This window comes from Penicillium crustosum (genome assembly GCF_028827405.1).
Source record: "Penicillium crustosum strain IBT 35664 chromosome Unknown utg000002l_segment0_segment0, whole genome shotgun sequence".
Taxonomy (NCBI): Eukaryota; Fungi; Ascomycota; class Eurotiomycetes; order Eurotiales; family Aspergillaceae; genus Penicillium; species Penicillium crustosum.
In genome coordinates, this window is record NW_026623123.1 from 5,313,757 (window position 1) to 5,335,149 (window position 21,393).

The 21,393-nt window shown below is 49.5% G+C and overlaps 5 protein-coding genes across 5 annotated transcripts; 4 read left to right on the top strand and 1 right to left on the bottom strand.

Annotated features, from left to right (window-relative positions):
• Window positions 1–1,484: 1,484 nt before the first annotated feature.
• Window positions 1,485–3,572, top strand: N7487_005523 (uncharacterized protein; the record flags this gene model as incomplete). Its single annotated transcript, XM_056873270.1, has 4 exons — window positions 1,485–1,555; window positions 1,612–1,654; window positions 1,715–1,837; window positions 1,944–3,572. Coding segments are annotated over 4 exons (1,866 nt in total), but the record flags the coding sequence as incomplete, so codon positions are not given.
• An 858-nt stretch (window positions 3,573–4,430) lies between these two features.
• On the top strand, window positions 4,431–6,540 carry N7487_005524 (aminotransferase-like domain-containing protein; the record flags this gene model as incomplete). The annotated part of the gene is made up of 8 exons (XM_056873271.1): window positions 4,431–4,601; window positions 4,703–4,739; window positions 4,819–4,850; window positions 4,904–4,946; window positions 5,012–5,179; window positions 5,236–5,312; window positions 5,366–6,190; window positions 6,283–6,540. The coding sequence occupies 8 exons, from the start codon at window positions 4,431–4,433 to the stop codon at window positions 6,538–6,540; spliced, it is 1,611 nt and encodes a 536-aa protein (XP_056730991.1).
• Window positions 6,541–6,930: 390 nt separating this feature from the next.
• N7487_005525 (uncharacterized protein) lies at window positions 6,931–16,661 on the bottom strand (the record flags this gene model as incomplete). The annotated part of the gene is made up of 4 exons (XM_056873272.1): window positions 6,931–11,072; window positions 11,125–16,469; window positions 16,520–16,555; window positions 16,606–16,661. 4 exons carry the CDS (start codon window positions 16,659–16,661, stop codon window positions 6,931–6,933), a joined length of 9,579 nt encoding a protein of 3,192 aa, XP_056730992.1.
• Window positions 16,662–17,003: 342 nt separating this feature from the next.
• N7487_005526 (OSTA/TMEM184 family protein) lies at window positions 17,004–19,164 on the top strand (the record flags this gene model as incomplete). The annotated part of the gene is made up of 7 exons (XM_056873273.1): window positions 17,004–17,104; window positions 17,189–17,206; window positions 17,259–17,312; window positions 17,377–17,464; window positions 17,523–18,545; window positions 18,601–18,956; window positions 19,035–19,164. 7 exons carry the CDS (start codon window positions 17,004–17,006, stop codon window positions 19,162–19,164), a joined length of 1,770 nt encoding a protein of 589 aa, XP_056730993.1.
• Window positions 19,165–19,691: 527 nt separating this feature from the next.
• On the top strand, window positions 19,692–21,228 carry N7487_005527 (uncharacterized protein; the record flags this gene model as incomplete). Its single annotated transcript, XM_056873274.1, has 2 exons — window positions 19,692–19,868; window positions 19,925–21,228. The coding sequence occupies exons 1-2, from the start codon at window positions 19,763–19,765 to the stop codon at window positions 21,226–21,228; spliced, it is 1,410 nt and encodes a 469-aa protein (XP_056730994.1). The 5' UTR covers window positions 19,692–19,762.
• Between the last annotated feature and the right edge of the window lie 165 nt (window positions 21,229–21,393).

Genomic DNA, 21,393 nt, shown 5'->3' on the forward strand with positions numbered 1-21,393 from the left:
ACAAAGGTTTTCTGTATCGTGACCTAATTTAGTGAGATTTCCGCGGGGTTTAAGGCTTCTTGGCTGCTGTTGCTAATTCTGTGATCATTTCTCCTGCCTGCTGTAATGCCGAGGCCGATCTCAATGACAGGCTTTACGGCCAGCATACAAAGGAAATTATCATCGCCATAGAATCGGGGAACTGGAAATCAGCATTATACTGCCACACTGGTACTGTTTATAGTTAGCAATGGATTCAACTCCAAAGTGGCCAGTTGGCCAAGATATCACGTATATTCGCCCTAGCCCGTGGATTCCTTCTATTGTAAACTTTGTCCGGCTATTCATTTGCAGTTTCCAGACGAGTGAGGCGGGTAATAGGCGAAGGGTAGCACAAGCCAGGGCATGAGTCCGACAGCAATAATGCTCCAAAGTATTACTCGGTAAGATTTTTGACAGCCAACCGGTGGAGCGCAACAGCAATTGATACCTCAGCAACTGCTGAGTCATATATATAGAGCCAGCCAGCCATCATAACTATAGGAAATATTTAGCCACGAGCAGGGAATCTTCTATAAACATTACATACCACAAGTACTCGTATTCTTTTATAGATCTCCATGCTTATAAAGTCTGTATGCATGTATCTGGCCCCACTCATTACTCGAATTATGGAGCAGGTATCGAAGTATACTAAAAGGGTCTATAGAAGATTAGGATTCTCTATCAGACCACGTCACATAATATAGGGCCGTTATACCTAAGCAGCAACCATCAAAGCATCATCCCAGAAAGGTGCGGAGGGTATCCAGTCGCACAAATCTTTGCAATGGAACCGTCACAATAGAGATAGACATCATCAATATTGAAATGGTGAATATGGCGAGATTTCGGCGCACGATGGGCATCGAATCTCCCATCTTGACGCGCTCTAGTTCTTTTCTGCTAAACTGGCATCAGAAAACTAGATAAGAAAAATTACTGCAGGTTTCAACTTTATTTGAATTGGGCTTTAAATGATCTTCCCACGGTTGGTTCTTTCTGCAGTCAAAGGTTATACGTTGAAAAGACTATCAAACAGACATCTCGTTTTGTTGTCTCAAACCCACTTTTCTCAATCTGCTAGCTAAGTATTCTTCAAGCATGCTGTGAATAACCACATTTTATATGCTTAAAGATAGGTTGTGCCCAAGAAAGCCTTTGCTTACTTCTGTAGGAGCCAGACCGAACATGAGATCTAGTTCGGAGACTGATTCCCGGAATAAGCCCCTCATCGACCGCGGTTATTGGGTCAAATATGGAGAGAACTTCTCAAGAAATTCGGAGATGATCCCTTCAGAGTATGATATAACCGAGAAATATATATATATATTGAATTCCTCAGAGGGAGTCGGTATTCCTTCGATCCCCCGCCCTCGGAGTTGTGGCCGAGATCCCAATTCAGGGCTTCCCCGGATATTGTGCTTTATTAGAAACGTGCTTTCCCCCTTTTCTCTATTTCAGATATTGATATTCAGATACTCGAAACACATCATTTTTACTATTCAACGTTTTATAGTATCATAAAGCCAGCTATGTAAGGAGGTCCCCCATCCAGATATTCAAATGTTCTTTTTACTCACATACTACAAGGGTTTATACAGCATCTTTTGCTTTCTTCGAAGCCCTCTGGGAGGTATGTACTAGTAGCAGCTTCATTTGAAAATACATATAATTCTAAGCTTCACAAATTCAGGGCGGCGTCAGCCATGTCTTTGTCAATTTGGGATCGGATCACCCCTCCATCCTCGAGGCGATGGTGAAAGGCCAGAAAGAAAAGAAAGGCCAATTCCCTACGATCATAACCTGTCCCAATGAGGTACGTTAACTATTGAGTCACGCGATTCACCAAGCTTAGCGGCAGCACTTCGGTTAAAATCGGAAGTATGGATGAGAGCCCCGCTGACGATGAAATGTGTTACTAGATGGTGGCACTTTCCATGGCCGACGGCTACGCCCGATTGACCGGAAAGCCACAAGCAGTAATCGTCCATGTCGATGTCGGCACACAGGGACTTGGAGCAGCAGTTCACAACGCCTCATGCGGGCGCGCCCCAGTCTTAATCTTCGCTGGTCTATCGCCTTACACGATCGAGGGCGAGATGCGAGGGTCACGCACGGAATATATTCACTGGATCCAAGACGTGCCAGATCAGAAGCAAATTGTCTCCCAGTACTGTCGATATACTGGTGAGATCAAGTCCGGTAAGAATGTTAAGCAGATTGTCAACCGGGCTTTGCAATTTGCAACTAGTGACCCGCAAGGGCCTGTGTACCTCACTGGGGCGCGAGAGGTCATGGAGGAGGATATTGAGCCCTATCAGCTAAACCAGGCTGTTTGGGGACCTGTGGCACCGTCTGCCTTGCCAACCTCCGGTGTTGAGTTGATCGCATCTGAGCTTGCGGCTGCGAAGAGCCCTCTTATCATTGCTGGATATTCTGGGAGGAAATCCCAGGCTGTGAGCGAGCTTGTCGCATTGGCAGATAGTTTCAAGGGAATCCGTGTGCTGGACACAGGTGGTAGTGACATGTGCTTTCCTGCTAACCACCCTGGATGGTTGGGATTGAGATATCCAGGTCATGAGGCGGTGGGAACATCCGATCTAATCCTTGTGGTAGACTGTGATGTCCCTTGGGTGCCTACCCAGTTCAAGCCGTCTGCATCAGCCAAGATTATCCATATCGATGTCGACCCTTTGAAGCAGCAGATTCCAGTTTTCTACATTCACTCGATGGCTACGTTCCGTGCCGACGCTTCGACCGCGCTCAAGCAAATCAACGATTATGTTGCTTCTCAGGAGTCTCTACAGCAATTCATTGGCTCTGAGGAAAACATCACTATGGGACAACGCCGAGATGAGGAGTATTCGAAGCGCCGACAAGAGATATCTGATCTGGCCGTGCTCCCGGATGGCGGCAGCGGAGCCTCCTTGAATATCAACTATCTCATGGCGCAGGTCCGCCAGGGTGTTCCACTTGATACCATCTGGGCTATTGAGTCTGTTACCATGACACACTTTGTTGCGGATCAAGTCTCAGCTACCGAACCTAAGTCGTGGATTAACTGTGGAGGTGGCGGCCTCGGCTGGTCTGGTGGTGGTGCACTTGGTATCAAGCTCGCTAGTGACATGCTACATGGAGGACGTGGAAAGGGAAAATTTGTCTGTCAGGTTGTTGGTGATGGCACATTCCTCTTCTCGGTACCTGGATCTGTGTACTGGATCGCCCGCCGCTATGGAATCCCCGTTTTGACAATCGTGCTGAACAATAAGGGCTGGAATGCTCCCCGACGAAGCATGCTGCTCGTTCACCCTGAAGGGGACGGCTCCCGTGCTACGAACGAAGACCTCAACATATCCTTTGCACCTACCCCGGATTATGCTGGTATTGCTAAGGCCGCAGCGGGTGGTGAGTTGTGGGCTGGCCGCGCCTCGACTGTTGCTGAGCTCGCCCAAAAGCTTCCAGAAGCTATTCAGAGTGTCCTGAGTGGAAAGGCGGCGGTTTTGGAAGCGCAACTTGACGGGACTACAGGGAAATATGTGGAAAGTGCGTGAGAACATAGAAATATACGTCTACACATTCTCAACTATCTTCCATGTCTGCGTGGTCAATATTGAATGTATGTGGATACACAGCCTAAATATATAACCTGTCACCTATTTGCTTTTTTTTTTTTTTTTATTTGTGTTTTTTTTTTTGAATACACATAATTCACCAAGTAATTAATAGAGTAAAAACAAAAGTACTCTGTACGACAAGTATATAGGGCTCCCAAATCATTTAGGGTCTAGCGTAGGTAGTAACCCTCCGGCCTCAAGTTCACACGCAAGTATTTAACAAAGAGGTTATCTTTGGCCATAATAGCTATAATTACGCCTGATATTCTAAATATACTCTAGATCCTTATCATAAATTAATAAAAGAGAAGTGGTACATACCTCTCTAATTGGATGTCCCTCACCGACAAAACACATGGAAAAGTACCCCGCGCCCTTTGACATGCTCGTGCATACAATTAAAGACATACACTACTCCGTATACTACATATGTATCTATGCACCTATCGCCATTGACCCCAAAACTGTCGAAAAGCTTATCAAAAGTGGACCCTTACACCTTTATCTTGTAATATGAGTCATGTGGTTCGGAGAAAGTTCTCGGAATGGAGAGAAGTCAAGTTCCGCTCCGCTTTCGCCGAACCACTCTCTGTAACACCTTGGGGATTTCTCCTGTTTCTTTCTTATATATAACCTGCTCTGGTTGCACACACACCAGGCCAATCCTACCATCAATATCATATACCATACTCCCTCCAATTTCATATACCAACCGCCGCTCCGTATACCTCCCCGCATACCCCTCCGGTTCCGCATCCTCCGATCCCGCATTCCACATTTACACTGCTACCCAATATGAGTCCACCCGCAGCCCTAGATGTCAACCTGGTGGGCGTCACCGATACCTCGGCTGTCCCTATCCCGGAGCCCCTAGCCGTCAATGGCGTGTCTGCATGGAGACAGAAGACGGCTAAGGTGCCCACCGGCGTCGCTGCAGCATCCAACAGTGATATGTTTAAGAGCCCGGTATGATACTTTTAGATTGTGCATAGGCATTGCGAGGATATGGGCCAAATAACATGGTCAATTGCAGAATGCAGAATGCTGATACTATCTGGGCGCATTAGATCTGCTATACCAAGCCCAAGGCTAAGCAATTTGAGCGTATGTCTACCTTTGTCCTTTCCGGATCTATACATTTTCACAACTATACCAACTTATGCTGACTTGCATTCGATCTCAGACCATTTTTCACTTGAAGCCAAGTCTCGCAAGGTTCGCACTCAATTGCGCAATGCGATGTCCACTTTTGCTAATCCGCTCCTTAGGCGTCCACTTTGAAGGGTGCCGCTCGTTACCTGAAGAACCCAGGTAATACCTCGGAACACATTTTTTTAAAAAAAAAAAAAAATTCATGGGCTAATTGTGTTTCCTAGGTCTTATTTCCCTCGGCGGTGGACTTCCCTCGGCTGAATACTTCCCTATTGAGCACTTGGATATCAAAGTCCCCACTGCCCCCGGATTCTCTCCGGAGGCTACTCGGGAGTCAGGCACGGTTCTTCATGCTGGGAAGCATGATATCCAAGAAGGAACTAGTACCTACGGTGAGTCCCTATTCTCCTTGTGCATTGAAAATGGATATGACTGATCCAATTCCTAGACTTGGAGATTGCCCTTAACTACGGACAAGCTACTGGAGCTGCGCCATTGCTTCGTTTTGTCACGGAGCACACCGAAGTGAGTATAAAACACTAGTCATCTCGTTTCTTGGCAGAGACTAACTAAATTAGATCATTCACAACCCTCCCTACTCTGACTGGCAATGCACCCTGACCGCTGGCAGCACTTATGCCTGGGACACTGCTCTCCGCGTGTTCTGTGAGCGCGGAGACTATATCCTCATGGAGGAATATACCTTCGCCAGTGCCGTCGAGACTGCCCTTCCCTTGGGCATAAAGGCGGTGGGCATCCCAATGGACGAGCAAGGTCTCATCCCAGAGGGAATGGACGAAATCCTCAGCAACTGGGATGTCGCAGCCCGGGGTGCACGCAAGCCTTACGTGCTGTACACCATTCCAACAGGCCAGAACCCGACTGGTGCCACTCAGTCCGCGGAACGTCGCCAAGCCGTGTACAAGGTCGCCCAGAAGCACGATCTCATCATCGTCGAGGACGAACCCTATTACTTCCTGCAGATGCAACCCTATACAAGCGGAGACGCCTCGCCCGTGCCCCCACCATCCACTCACGAGGAGTTCATCAAGTCACTTGTCCCCTCGTTCCTGAGCATGGATACTGATGGCCGTGTCGTTCGCCTCGAGTCCTTCTCTAAGGTTATCTCACCCGGCTCTCGGGTTGGCTGGATTGTTGCCTCCGAGCAGATCATCGAGCGCTTCACCCGTACCTTTGAGGTCTCCTCGCAAAACCCTAGCGGTATTTCCCAGCTCGCGCTCTTCAAACTTCTCGATGAGCACTGGGGTCACGCCGGGTACTTGGATTGGCTGATCAACTTGCGCATGTCGTACACTGCTCGTCGTGACTCGCTCGTTCACGCCTGTGAGAAGCACCTGCCCCGCGGAATCGCTCACTGGGAAGCCCCCGCGGCTGGCATGTTCGTAAGTTTTATCCTGTCTTTCTTATCCCCCTCCCCCTTTCTATTCTATTTCGTTCACTTGTCGTCCTGGAAAAATACTAATTTATTAACCAGCACTGGATGGAAATCGACTGGCACAAGCACCCCGGCGTTGCCGCTGGCAAGACTCACGCGGCTATTGAAGAAGAGATCTTCCTGTCCGCCGTGAATGCAGGTGTCCTCGTCTCTCGTGGCAGCTGGTTCAAGCCAGACCACGATATTGCCGAGAAGAAGATGTTCTTCCGTGCGACCTTCGCTGCTGCTTCGTCAGAGAAGATTGACGAGGCTATCTCGCGCTTCGCTGGGTCTCTGCGCGCTCAATTTGGCCTGTAAACTGGTTCTTGGCCTACGATTTTGACGAATCTCTTTGATTGGAAAGAGGATGCATTAACATGGTTAGTTTTGCGATTTTAGATGATAGATATGGCGGTTTTATAAAAGGTAGTTAGTTTTTTATTGTCTTCAGAGAACATATTGCAATCCCAAGTTCATCTCTTTTTGCTCAACTGATGGATTCGTAGTTAGCAATCCTACTGTGTTGATCTTCTATCCCAGATTCAATATCGAGTCGAAAGAATAGTATGTCTATCATTAATGATATGATGTTATAATGTACAAAAGCAACATTGGTATCAGGCAATAAAACAAAAAAAGTAACAATAAAGGCACAGGAAAGTCCAGATGAATCAAAAGCATCCAAGGAGCATCTCCAAAAGAGAAAGATCAGGACCCTAGAATCTTGCCATAAGCATCCTCCACCTCCTTAGCAATCTCCAACAGCGTAACAATAATGATCTGGTGCGTCACATTAGGCAGCTTATCACGCTGCAACCCAATCCACTCCAACGGCGGGGTAGCCTCACCCATATCCCGAAGCTGCGGCGTCTCAATAACCGGTGGCTCAAGCGCAGTATAGGTATACCTGGACTGAGGCACATTGACAACCGCCGTAATCTTCTCCTGCTGCTCAGGGCTAGCACCGCCCCCTTCACCACCACTACCCGGTCCACCAGTGATGCGGACCGCAGACGGCGGCAATGGCTTACCGAGTCGTGACGCAAGCGCCCGTGAGTGCGCCTCCCACATATCGCGGATGAAACTGATGCGCGAGTAGTTCCAGCCGACGTCAACTTTGCCTTCGAATGTGCTGCGGAATATGTAGTCGATCTGGTGGGTTCCTGGTGCCTGCCAGGTTTCCATGCTCGCGACCAGTCGTGGCACTTTGAGGATTGTCCCGCCGCGGGATGCGGCAGCTCGCTCCGCGATCTCGTCGACTGAGAGCTCGTCGAGTTGCGCGGATGTGGGTCGGGTTATGCCGGATAGGGCTACGCGAAGCTGGCCTAGTGTCAGGCCTAGGGCGCTGTGGATTTTGTTGGCTTCAAGCGAGACGGCGAAGCGGGCTTCGGCGTCGTAGGCTTCTACCTTGAAGATTTGGTTGTCGAAGAATGAGCTGGGGAAAGCTCCTAGGTTGACGTGCCGGATCTTCACGACGACTCCAGTATGTAGAGAGATGGGTGCTTTTTCGGGTTGGTCTTCGTCTTTCTTAGCTAGATCCTTGACGCTGACATCGAGACGCTCGGTGAGGACAGAAGACTTCCGACGGAGGTACCGCTCTACCTCGCGTAGTGATGCTTTGTAGGCTGCTTGGACGTCTTGGATCAAACGTTGCCATGCCTGGAACAGCGCCAATGTTTGTGATGCCGTTAGAGATGTGCAGAATAGCTGAAGTTTGTCGCCTTCTAGGATACTGAAAAGGCGCTGGCTCTGCGCGCCGGATGTGTTGCGGACATTGTACATCAAGAAGTTGAACCTGGCGATCTGTGCAACAAGGAAAGGTTGGTAGTCGAATGACACCTTGGCTTGGAGGTGGTGGAATGCAATCGTGGCTTGAATCAACGGTGTGTGTCCCGTCCCACGGGAGTCTTCAGGCCATTCGATGGAGGTGTGGATTTTCAGATTTCCAAGTTCGGCAATTCCACTCATGCGGCCTTTACTCTCAATCGCAATTGAACCGAAATTGATACACATGTTCTGTTCACTGTCAGACGTCTTGCTGGTAGACACCCACAGATCAACAATGGCAAACTGTGCCTTGCCCAGGGTCGAGCCTAAATCGAGTTGAATTTCGACCTTCTCAATCGCGATGGTAGTGTTCCAGGGGAATGCGGATGCCGACGCAACCTGTTGGTATCGCTGCACGATATAGGTTTGCGTTTCGGACGGTTCTGGCTGGACGGTCTCACCCGAGTTGGTTTCATTGTCGGATGGAAGCCAGATCTCTTTGAAGAGCAAAGAGTCTTGAACTTGTTTGGCATTGACTGCGACCTTCATTGGACTGACGCGCAAAATAGCTGACATTCCATTCATTCGGCCAAGGTGCTTGCTGTTCATCAAGGACAGCACCATGGACTTGACCTCAAAGCTTGCGGTGGATTCATTGGAGTACACATGCTTTACAGATGCTTCCAGGCTATTGAAAGCCAAAGAGAGAGCAAGGAACCGGCCCTGCTCTTCTGATAGGACCGTGTTAACAGTCACATAGACACTCTCAAACCTTGCAGTAGCTGCGACTCTTGCAATAGGCTGGCAGCTTAAGCTAAACTCCTGTTTGCAAAACAGCAGTCCCAGATTTACCCTGCACCGGCCGAGGATGCTAGTTGGATCGGCGGCATCAAATGGCTTTTCCTGCATTAGTTTCTGGGACTGTAACTTCGCTGCAGCAGATGGTCTTCGCGACTGGCCCTGCTGGTTACCCATGATCTCCTTGACTGTGGCGGTCATTTGCTTGACGAGAGGAACAAGAGTTGGGTACAATGTATTCGTCGAGGGGTCGACCTTCAACTCCGCATTCAGCGCGGGATCATCGGCACCGTTGTCCTCGAATTGGACTTTGAGCGCCACTCCCGGTGCTCGGAGGGTTGCTGTGGTTGCAGCATCGCCTTGGACATATTGGCCATATTTTGCGTCGGAGAGTCGGCTACCCTTCCATGTGGCCGCTAACAATGTCTGGTGATCATGGCCAAGTTTGCCTTGAAGCGTGACAGTAGCGCCCGCAAAGTCAACATCGACGAGGAGAGACCGCAATCGCCTGTTGCCGAAAAGGCTGCTATTTTTGTTGGTATCGGTGTTTTCGGGGGATTCGGCTCTGGTTGCCCAGACAGCTTTGCCTTCACGAAGCGCCTCGCTTGCAGTAGCAATTGAGTCTTGTATCATACTAGCCGGAATAATAAACTCTGATGTAGCGCGTATGTCAAGAGATTTGCCAGCTGCTTGGAAAGCAAGCCACACTTCCTTTCCTTTGGAGGAGTATGCCACGTTGAAGACTAGCTCTGGCATAAGAGCTGAATTGAGAGAGCGCTTTCCTCTGTCCGCTCCGAATGGCACCATCTGGAGTTGCATGTTTTCAATTCGAAGTTTGGCTGCGTTCTTCTTCTTGTTAGACAGTTCGACTTGCTGGATAGAAAATACCAAGTCCTCGGGCTGTCGTCCAGATTTGGTGTGCATTGTTGCCATGTTCCAAGCGATTTGAATGGTCTGGAATTGTAAAGAGTAAAGAGCATTGAGGAAAGTTTCCGGAGTGGAATCGTCGTTGACATGGATTTCGGGGGCAGCGGTGGTTCTGTCCTTTGTATCGATGTTGCCACCATGTCTCAATTTCCGAAGACGCTTGACTTCGTGGGAAAGGTCTAGAGTCTTGATGCGCTCTTGTGTGTAAACGGCAATGTCGACCACGAGAGCAGCCGTCTCAGCGAAAAGTTCGATATCGAACCTCTCGCTGGTGAAATGATATGCTCTGGTGATCTCCCCATTTTCACGGACCGCGGAGGTTCCCTGAAGCTTCACTCCGGCAGAGAACCCGCCATATGATTGACTGCCAGCCTTTTCTTGTCTTTGTAGCTCAAACCTGATTTGAGAGGCATCGATATTGAACTCGGGATGCTCCATGGAGTATCCCCGGTCCAGTCCGTTTTGGAGTCGCATACGCATCATCCCAAGACTAAAGATCATCTCTGCAGAATAGTCTTTGCTATTGAGGCCAGGTGCAATGGCATGAATCTCGAATCCAGCCATTGTAAGACGGGATTTGTAGAGGATCTCCTGTCCACCAGATGTTGGTTTGGGGGTTGGGGATACCTTTTGTAGCGACAGCACATCCTTCAAATGTAACTGGAGAACATCTAAATTCTGCTTCAGATCACAGATCAAATGGGAAATATCAGGTCCTGTCAAAACAGCAAGGAGACTGCGCACAGCACTAGCCTCTAGGCGAATGAGTTCAATCGTGACATCAACCTCCACTTCCTTGCGCTCCGATGAGAGGTTAGCAAGGATTCGCCCGTTTACGGGAGGTATTTCTAGCATTGACAAGACATTGAATCTGTCGCCTTCGCCCGATATGAACATGTGCGAGTTCTTCTTCACATCAAAGTCAATCTCGATTTTGGATGCCTCTGCGGGCATCACTGACATGCGAGCGACCTCGCCTGACACACGGTAGGCCAAAGATGGCAGGAGGCTAAACGTCAACCGATAGTCTTCTAAGAACATTGCCACATGGAAGGTGTCACGGGTGGGTTTGTTCGGTGCGAGGCTCTGTCCTGATTCCAGTTTTGGTACTTTGACACTATCCATAAGCTGCCGGATGTATCTGACTTCGTCCGCGATAAGTCTGTCTACTGTGTGTGCCAAGCTGACAGGGTCTTCTTTCATATCATAACGAAGCTTCCTGCACGATGCAGCGAGCTTCCAATCGTGTCTGCACTCGTTGCCATCTTCCTCTGATCCAAGCGAAAGGTACATATATGGGTCAGCGATTCTTGACAACATCAGAGTCATGGATTGATTTTGAAGCTCAGATGAGCATCCTTCAGCGGTAAACAATACAGCGAGGTCTTCGTGTTCTGAATTTTTTGGCACCAAGCGACTTGTGAACGATCGATCCCCGAAGAGCTTTCGCTATCAAAGCAAGCTTAACATTGATACCATCAAGAGTGATGGAACCAAAATCAGTGCCGAACACGAACTGCAGCTCAGTTGGTGTCTTCTCCTTGTCACTGGGGGCGTGACCCGGTGAGGATTCAAGTGTGATATTCGACATGACCTTGATCACGCCTTCAACAAGGTCCAGAATTTCCCAGCGCAGCCTCAGGGCTGTCGATCCGCAATAAGACTGCAAGGTGATGAGTTTCTTGCTCCGACCCTCTTCACCTTCAGGCGACTTTGAGGCAACTGATGCAACAGTGGACAGATTTCCTATGATCAAGTCGCTTTCTCTTGGACCAGGATCCATGGAGAATCGGAATGTTTGGACTGTGGAGGATAGGAACATCGAAACCTGGGAAGTCTGCTGTTCAGCAGCGTGCGGCCAGACGCGGCGCATGGCATAGCTTTTGGCAACATGTGCGAGGTCCCAAGCTCGCCAATGGTCAAAGCCGGATAATACAGCCTTTTTAGCATTCGCTGGTAGAGGGAAATTGTCACACAAGCATTCCTGCTCTAACTCGCGCTTGTGATGAGCAGGTAGACCTTTATAAATCTTGCGAATGCGAGATATGATTTTCCATGAGTCATGCTGCCGCAGGTGATTCGAAGAAACCCTGAGTACGTAAGATATGCGGGCAAGGAAGATTGGATCTGGTATATCAGTGGCCGATTGCGTGAGGGAGTACAGGAGGTACTGTAGGCGCTTCTCGCTGGACGTTAAAAGCTGTTGAAAGGATGACGCGACAGAATCAAACATGGTTGTCGCTCGACGAACGAGAAATGCAAGACGCTCCACAGACTTCGCTGATGTCACTGTATTGAATGTGCGCATCTGAAGATTAGAGCGAACATTGGGCGAGGTCACAAGCCAAAAATTCATATCATCTATATGAGAGTTGAAGACGGCTTTTTCGTGGAAAGAATCTGCTCGACTACCCTCGATAGAAATTGAGACGTGGTCCGCTGCCGCATGAACCGTCATATCTTGTTTGAGACCTTCAAGCAGATCGCCTTTCCGACGTTGAACCTTTCTCCGGAACTCAGTATGCAGACGACGGACCTCGATGCTGTATTCATCTCGGAACTCGATCTGTTTGTTGTTGGGGGCCTCAGACAAGTCAACTAGTCGTAACTGAATGGAGGGAACACGAAGAGCAACAGCTGTTGAAATTTTTGGCTGACTCATGGCGTTGTCATAGCCAACGATGTTCGATATAACATCCTTTTGAAGCGAGTCAATGATTCGTGTAGGATGCTTTGGTTCCAACCCGTCTAGTAATGTAGCTAGACTTAGAAGGAACTTCGGAGTACAAAATCCTCGGATACCAAGCGGGAGATCGCACGCCAGATTTGTGTATTTCGTTTGATCATCATCAAATGTGAGGAACACGGACTTTGGGTTCATCGGAGAGTCTTCACCCATTGTATTATCTTCATCCGTAAATGGCAATGGAAGCTCGGATGTATCCAGATGGAGCTTGCAGTACGAGAAATGTGGCATTATCCACGGGTTTGCGTCCCTTGACACAGAAGACGAAAATGCGCCTGCCCGAGGCCCGAAGTTTGATCCATCTCTCGACCGGTCTGTTCTTGGGACAGACGGACTCGATCCTCTGGTGGGCAGAAAAGGTCGTGATTTGGTTTTTGGATCCGAGGCTGCTCTGGGGTTGTTGGCAGGGTGTATCCGAACACTCTTCATGCTTGATGCTTCTGACTGGACAAGGAAGCTCTTGGCGCTTCTAGTGGTACGGGGCCTTGAAGCTCCCTGATATGACAATCCATCAACAGAGTCCATCCTACCATCAATAGGTTCAGGCATTGAAGGTATGGCGATGGTTGGAGGGAACACGTCGTCTTCGGCAGGAAGCGTTGAAGTTGGGCCAGTCTCCTCCCAGTCGAAAAGTAACCACTGTGCCCCGTGAGTCCGCTGATCATGTATTTTAATATGCTCTTGCTGAAGTCGTCGACTTTCGCCAATATCCGATTTACGCAAAGCCATCTTCAGCCCTATTGTGAGTTGGAAAAGGCCAATCGGGGTGATCATTTCTCCCGCCGATGGGTTGTATCGAGAGACACACTGACGATCAACGGCAGCGATCGAGATATCTGGAACGAGAAGGCTCATACGTTTCGAAAACTTAGTGTTTGCCCAGTCGTTGAAGTTCACATTTAAGGGCCGTGTGCTCAAAATCAGAGCTGTTCGATCCAGTAGCACAGAGACATGAATAGAGTCAATCTTGGCTCTCAAGAAAGTCACGTCAAATAGAATCTCCGGGAACAGCATTGGCAGCGCATTTTCCTCGTTGTCAAACGAGAAATCAAAGGTCTTCAAAGATGAAGCCAAACAGGCCAAGAACTCGGTGGAGCATTCTCCGACAATTCTACCAATTTCAAAATCCCAATTACAAACGTAGGTTGGTTCAAGCGGAGGCAAACCAAATAGACGATGGCCGTAAACCGAGATTCCATCGATGAACAGCTGAGCGCTAGAGATAGTGGAAGGGCCATCCAGCTGGGTGGTCTCCAAATCAATTTTCAGCGGAGCGATGGAGAATTGCAAGTCCATATAGTAGTTGGTGAAGCGCAAATCCGCTTCCAGTGAGGCTGCGCTAAGTCCCATGCATTTTGAGTGATCATAGATATTCACAGGAAGTAAAGCACGGGGCCTGTCAACCGTGACGCGCACAAGCACATCCATGTCATTTGACCTCCGGTTTGGGTTAATGCCTGTGGGATTTGACGGTGGCTCGTCGGCATAGACCAGCTCCTGATATTCTTCAAGGGTTTTGAAGTGCATCTCCTCGCCAAAATAGTTCTCTCTGATTGTCATGAAACTCTTGATTAAGAATCCAAAAAGGTATAAGCGAGGTGAAGTTCCATCGATGTTGAGCACCAGCGTGTCAGTCAGTTCCGGGGATGTTGATTGGAAATAGTTATAGGAGCCGTCAATGAACAAATTGTCGAGAGTGGCCATGGATTTCTGTGGCAAAAATTCATGCAAGGTATCCCATAGAGGAGTTGTGTAGTCCACGCCACCATCTTCAAGATTGACCCTGAACTCAATGGCATTCTGTTCAGGTTGGTATTTGTTCAATGGTATCATGACATTCGACGTCAGACGCTTGCCTTTGATGACAATGAATCGGTTGTCCTCTAGATCCGAAGGATTGCTGATGATGTTTCGGTCGTTGACATTGAGGTAAAGTTGGAAGTCGGAGAAATTGAGATCGAGATTGTAGATAAAAGGGACGAATGCATAGTAGTCCGAAGGCGGTCCCGAAGCCCAGTCACTTACAAGATCTGTGAGAAGGAAGATATGATCACGTAGGAGAAACAGCTGTAGGTCCTGGCTTTCGGCAGTAAATTTCCAGGAGCGAAGACTATTCCAGGAGAGTGGGTTGGACAGATCGCAAGTGACCTGTTGCCGAGGACATTGCCAGAGCAAGCCATGATTGATACTGGACGATAGTCTTGACTCACGCAAGTCTATAGAAAGTTCATTGCGAAACCCTGCGCTTGATCCCACCATATCCATGGTATAATTGATGGTAGAGTCGGCGGCAACACAAAGGGAAAGCCACCCAAACGGGCGAATTTCAGGGCCAAGGTAGCCTTTTTCGCCTTCTTTAGCCCGAGCTTTCTTCTGGTCATTTGGCTTTTTTGCTCTCGATGCACCCCCAACGGCATCAGCACGACCCTTCCATTGCCAATCCTTCGAAGGCTCTCGTGTAGGAATTCGTAATGTCAATTCCTTGTTAATCTCCACGCGCAGCCTAAATGCCGTGCTTTGTCGCAGAACACCAGGGGCTAGTTGCTCTGTCGGCTCAGCGCTGCGGTAGAAGTTTGGGAAAAAGACATTCTGCAGGCCAACCCGCTCCCTATCAGCCCACGGTCCGTAATTTATTGTACCGCCGTCAATCTTGAGGTCAATCCCCCATTCCGGAGAAGGAGCATGATTGATATTGTTATCCATTGGTTGTGACCGAACAGTTGACGTTGGTTCAATGATGACTCGTCCAGGGACGTCCCAAAAGTAGGCTATATTCAAGCTGGGGCTATCCACGATGGTTGAAAATCTGCCATATTCGACTGAGTTCCATTTTTCATGGTCATCCTCACTATATTCGTCTAGATACCGAGAGAGACCGGTCCAGCGGACCTCAGGAAACTCCGCCTGGCTCCTCGGCATACTATTGGTGTGCCTGCCACCGTCATGGAACGATTCGACTGACGTCTGGAAATATGGGACCAAGTCTCGAATGCTGTGCCATACTCTGCGCCTCTGGAATTGATAGTTGAAGATATTCTGCGGTTTTTTCTTCGATTCGGGCTCATTCTCTTGCGCCGCAGCTAGATCTTTGGCAGTCGCCGACTGGTTCTGCTTGAAGTCCGGGTTCGGCCGCATTTGAATCACTGGATTATTGAGTTGAAATGAAAATATTTGACGATACAAATCAAGAGGGCCCGAATTGGAAGCATCGATGGTACCCGTCCCAGTGTCGAATGTCGTTGTCAATACAGATCGGGTATGCTCGTTTCCCATGACAATGGCGCCTCTCTGACAATCCAGCTTTACAGGCAGGAGTTGTAACATGTTGGATACAGGATCCGATAGTTCTGATTCATGGGTAGTAGTCCTCTGTGACGCAACCCCGCCTCTCTCACTCACGCTGCGCTCTGACAAAGGTTTGACAGCTGGCTGATGGCCAGGCGTATCTTCGAGATCGAAGGCGTCGCCTGCGTTGCCATCTTCTGCCGTCCGGTGAGACTCTGGGGAGGTTGGAATGTCGTCGTCTAAATCAACGTTTTTGGGGGAGTATCCAAAGCCAGCAAGGATACTGTCATAGGCGGGAGTCCGGTTGTAGATGAACCACTCAAGGCCATAGGTGTTGATGGTAATCCGGCACGGCAATTCGGTCGTCTTTCCCATGCCACCTTGCTCCCCAAGACTGTCGTCTGTGCCATCGCGCGGGGGTCGCGCATGTCCTTCCCTCGGGGTATGATGAGCAAGGCCTGCCTTGCGTCGAATTCCTGTCAAGTCATTTCGCTCGACTGCACGGGTCCAATAGCGCCATGTTATAAATCCTCCATGGATGAAGATCGTCTCGTTCACGCCGTGGTACCGAATGCCCTTGAAGAAGATTCTCCCACCAAGTAGGGAGACTTGAAGTGCGTTTATATCAACATATGCGCGGTAGTAATGCCAGGTATATGCTCGAATTGCGTAAGAGATGAGGTTTGCGAAAAGCCGATTGAAGTAGAGTAAAAAGAACAGAGCGCTATGCCAGTGATTAGCGTAATCCAGCCGCGTTGAACGGCGCAAACTTACAGAATGCAAGAGACAATCAGCTCCAAGAGGAAGAACCTAAATATATTAGTACAACAGATATGGCACAAGCAGCGATTATTCCATACCAATTGAAGCTTGGATCCGGCGTCAGGAAGGCCGATGTCAAGCTTGTACTACCCATCTCTCTCCACCGACCAACATGGACAGCGTCAGCGCGATAGAACGCGAATGACGAGTCAAAATTGACCTCTCAATCATCGACACCAAACTGGCTGGGTCAAATATCCTGGAAGTCGCAAGGTGAGGACTTTGTTTAGGAAGTCTGAGAGCGGTGTCACGAGAAGATCGTCATCGGACAACACGCCTCCTCATTCCGAACCAACATTTCTCCAGCTTGATTTCCCCCCATTTTGGTCTCGACCAACATGTTTTGCCCCTCTATCGACTCCGCGGAATGAGCTGGATTATCTCCGCAGGCAGAAATCGGTCCCCAAACCGTGCTTGTCCCTAACTTTCAGCAATCATGACGACTGCAGCTGGCGGAGGAACAGGCTCCAGCCTGGCACGCGCCATTATCATTGTCACAGGTGTCTCGGCTTTGGTCTCCTCTCTATTGTCCTTTGTGTGAGTCTAATCTATCTTGTGTATCCTAACTCAAGGGCGCGATCGTTGTAGACTCCCAGACTAACATGTTGTCTCCAATCGCAGCTCCATATGGTTTCAAGCGTACGACCTTATACCGTCCCAATTTCAGAACCACAGCTCACCTTATATCTAGCAAAAACTACCGGAAACCCTTGCTCCAACGCTACGTGGTGCGCATATTGTTGATGTCAGTATCGGCTAAAGTATCAGCTCAGGGGGCGGGGACAAAGAGCAGTGCTGATAGAGCTTAGGGTCCCGATTTTCGCAGTATCATCATGGACGAGCATCATATCGCTAAGGGCGGCTCAATTTCTGGCTCCTGTTCGCGACATCTACGAGGTATGTAGGGTCCTGGTCAATTGTCGGACAGACCCGTACTAACGGATGGCATTGGCAGGCATTCACAATCTATACCTTCTTCCAGCTCCTCATCAACTTCCTCGGCGGCGAGCGGGCCGTGATTATCATGGCCCATGGCCGCCCTCCCATCTCCCATGCTTGGCCTCTCAACCATTTCCTCCCGAAGATTGATATCTCGGACCCTCACACATTTCTCGCTGTCAAACGTGGTATCCTGCAGTACGTTTGGTTGAAGCCCATTCTAGCTCTCGCCTCCATCATAATGAAGGCAACGGACACTTATCAAGAGGGCTATATTGGGCTGGGCTCTGGATACCTCTGGACAGGTATCATATATAACGTCAGCGTTACGATCAGTCTCTACTCCCTTGCCATGTTCTGGGTGTGCCTGCATGACGATCTCACACCATTCCGCCCAGTCCCCAAATTCCTATGCGTCAAACTCATTATTTTTGCCTCATATTGGCAAGGCTTCTTCTTGTCAATCCTGCAGTGGCTGGGGGCGCTTGGTAATGTTGCTGGATACACCCCCGACAACCTTGCAGCAGCCATTCAGGACAGTCTCATCTGCTTTGAGATGCCATTATTCGCCATGGCTCACTGGTACGCATTTTCGTGGCACGATTATGCGGACCCGACCGTCTCGGCTGCACGCATGCCCGTGAAATACGCGCTGCGAGACGCCTTTGGCGGGCGGGATTTGGTTGAAGACACCAAGTTCACTATTCGTGGTAAGAATTACGGATACCGGGTCTTCGATTCGGGTGATAATATCATCCCGCATATGGAGTCAGGGTCGCGCGTCAAGCGAGTAATGGCCGGCATGAGGTATGAGCGTGGAGGCAAGGCAAAATATTGGATCCCCAAACCCGGTGAAGCCAACAGCCGCACGCCTCTGTTGGGCGGCGAACACAGTGAGCACGGCCCCAGGGTTGAACGGGCTAGTCAATCATCAAGAGATAGATACCGATCCTATAGTGATATCGATGAAACTGCAATGGACGACGAGGATGAGCGACTATTCCTCAATGCTCGCGCATTGGAATTTGGAGACTGGAATGTAAGTCATGCTGGTGCAGAGTGTTCGTTATGATTGCGATGCTGACCGCGCATAGTACCCGGTGATTACCGCCAACGAGGTGCCAAGGGACCAACGGCTGCCACCCTCACGGAGAAATCAAGATTCAAACCGAGGGGCAGATGTCAAAAAGGCCCGCAGGCACAGGAAAAGTCGCGCGGCAGATGGCGAGAGCAAGAAAAGTTCCAAGCCGAAGTCCAATAAACCTGGACCAAGCTCGGCGACTCCCGGTCCCTTGCAGCGAAACGTCAACTCCGCCAGTTCTAGTGGTACGCAGCGCAGCCAGCTGGTTGACCTTGTTGTGGAGAATACAGAAGCCGAGGAAGAAGACCGTGCTCAAATACAGCGAGCGTATGGCTCTGCTTGGGCAGAGCCTGAACCTCGACGATTCTCGTAAGTTCCCAAACCATTGGCGGGCAACTGCCCATGAGATCTTAGAACAAAGTTATTAACCCTGGCTCCAATTTCCAGCACAATCTCCGGAGAGCCAATCGAAGAGGAGGCTGAAGCCAACTCGACACAGCCAGAGTCTGATCATGACGAAGATCGGCCCAAATGGGCCTACGACGGTTTAGAACAGGACAATGTATGGGGCAAATAGCGCATTCTGTAGTGTATTTTGCCTTTCGATGCATCCTAGATTATGATCATCTACTTTATTTATTCATTTACTCATTCTCAGTCCGACATATTCTTATCCGTGTTCTGTATATATCCTTCAAGAAACAGAAGAATGAATACAAAACATTATGAAACTTTCAAGAGATTCCAAGAGATTCCAAGGAAATAGAATTATCCTTTCAATTTCCGTAAGCGCCCAACTTTCTCATCACAAAAAAGTACTTGATAGGCTTGACAGGGAATAGCTTGAAAGAATAAGCACAGATGTGATAACTCCACAGGGCGCCAACGAATCCCAGTGCTTCAATCAGCTCCGTTACCGACGATCAATGGTGCTAAGTGCGCTGGCGTCAGGATGTATTTCTTTACTGGGCATAGCCCCCGGTTATTAGTGCCCATGATGGTGTGTACCTGGACGAGTTGGGTAAGGCGCTCATGTTTGGGCTTATAGGATGGGATGTTCCCATCCCGTCTGAGGGGCTGATCTGCTTGTGCAACTGGATTGTCCTTTGCTTTGTTTCTCTCTTTTCCTCCCCTTGAAGGTGATGGATTGATTTCTTGACGCGCTGGTCGCCATCATGCTGGCTTTGGAGAAAGCCGGGTCGTTATTCACTGGTTGGATACGATCATGCTTGACATGTCTACCAGGCGAGGATGGTTGTCAACCTAAACAAGCTGGGAACGGTATTTGTCTCAGCTACATCAAAACTCTAGAATTAATCGACTAATATACATCGCAGGCGTTGAACGGGAGATGAAAATATGCCACACTCAACCACACCTTGTCCCACCCATGAAGCTGGTGGTATACAATGACCTCCCCAGCCCAAGTGTCCATCAACATCGGAACTCATTGTCATCATGGTTCAACGACAGCCGGAACTTGGCCTCGCGAGCCTCTAACCGGGCAAGCATGTCTTTGAAACGATCCCCAACCACTCCGTTGAAGATCGGCGCACCTTCAGACTTTCGCAGAGTGCAATCCTTCCACGATCACCGACCACAGTCATTCCATCCACCCCCGCCACCAACATATCAACCATTGGACCTCCGCATTCATCGATCAGGCAATCGATTATCTGACCTACCTTCATTCGAAGCCTTCCAACTAAACGAGGAGCCACAGCGCAAGACGCTGCCAGTGCCCCCTCGTGCCCTCACGACCTCAACCGGCGTTCGAGACCGATATTCCCAAAATGCATTTGCAGTCTCTCGCAAACCAGTTGGATCACAGAAACGCCGATCACTTGGAAACGTGGAGACTCTCCGCGTCGAAGAGCCCGTTCGCACCACTAGTACTCTGGTTCCGCATTTCTCCAAGGTCACTCGCGTCGAAACACCTCTTCCAGAAGCTCAGGCAGCATCCCCAGTCCACAACAGGTCAAAATCAGAAGGGACCACACTTGCATCGAACACCCCATGGTCAAACGACACAAACACCAACCAACCCTGGGGAAGAGTACCTCGAACTCCACCTGCACCCAAGAGACTGTACACAGAATCACCAGATACATCCCCATCCAAGTACTCAGCGACGTCCAAGAACAGTCCTTCGTCGGCCAGCTCACGAACGGTGCCATCACATTTCTCATCACCACGCCGTCCCTCCATCCCACACCCCGAGAACCGGGACACAATCGATTCAGCCCCCTCCTCTCTTTCCAACCGCGTAACTCAATGGATGTTCCCTACCTCCATCAAGCCCTCTACACCCCCGAAGCAATCCTTCTTACCCGGCGAGAACGGGTTTAATTGGGAGCGGGCCCGCACGCTGAGCGGGACCACAGTTGCATCGACTACCACGACCATCACCGGCGGCCCAAGAGCACGGAACAATAGCTCCATCTCTAGTGCCTTCTCTAGCGCTATCACTCCCCGCACCTCATTCCAGGTCTCTTCGTCTCCTGCAGAAAAAGATGTTGACTCTGGTGTCTGTTACCCGACCATCTTTGAGGGCCAGCAGCAGCACCATCAGCTCTCTTCGTATCACGATAATGGACATATGCGGTACCACGAGGCCACTAGTATCGGAGTGGCGTTTTGAGTTGTCTGAAGTTTATTTGACGACACTTTCGGCTGTTATGAAATTTAGTAATGAGTTGCCCAGTCTTTGTTTTTCTGAACTTGGTTGGATATTTGCTCGGTGTTTGCTTTTGGACTCAATCCTATTTCGATTGCGCGTTGGAATACCCCGTTTCAATCCAGGTTG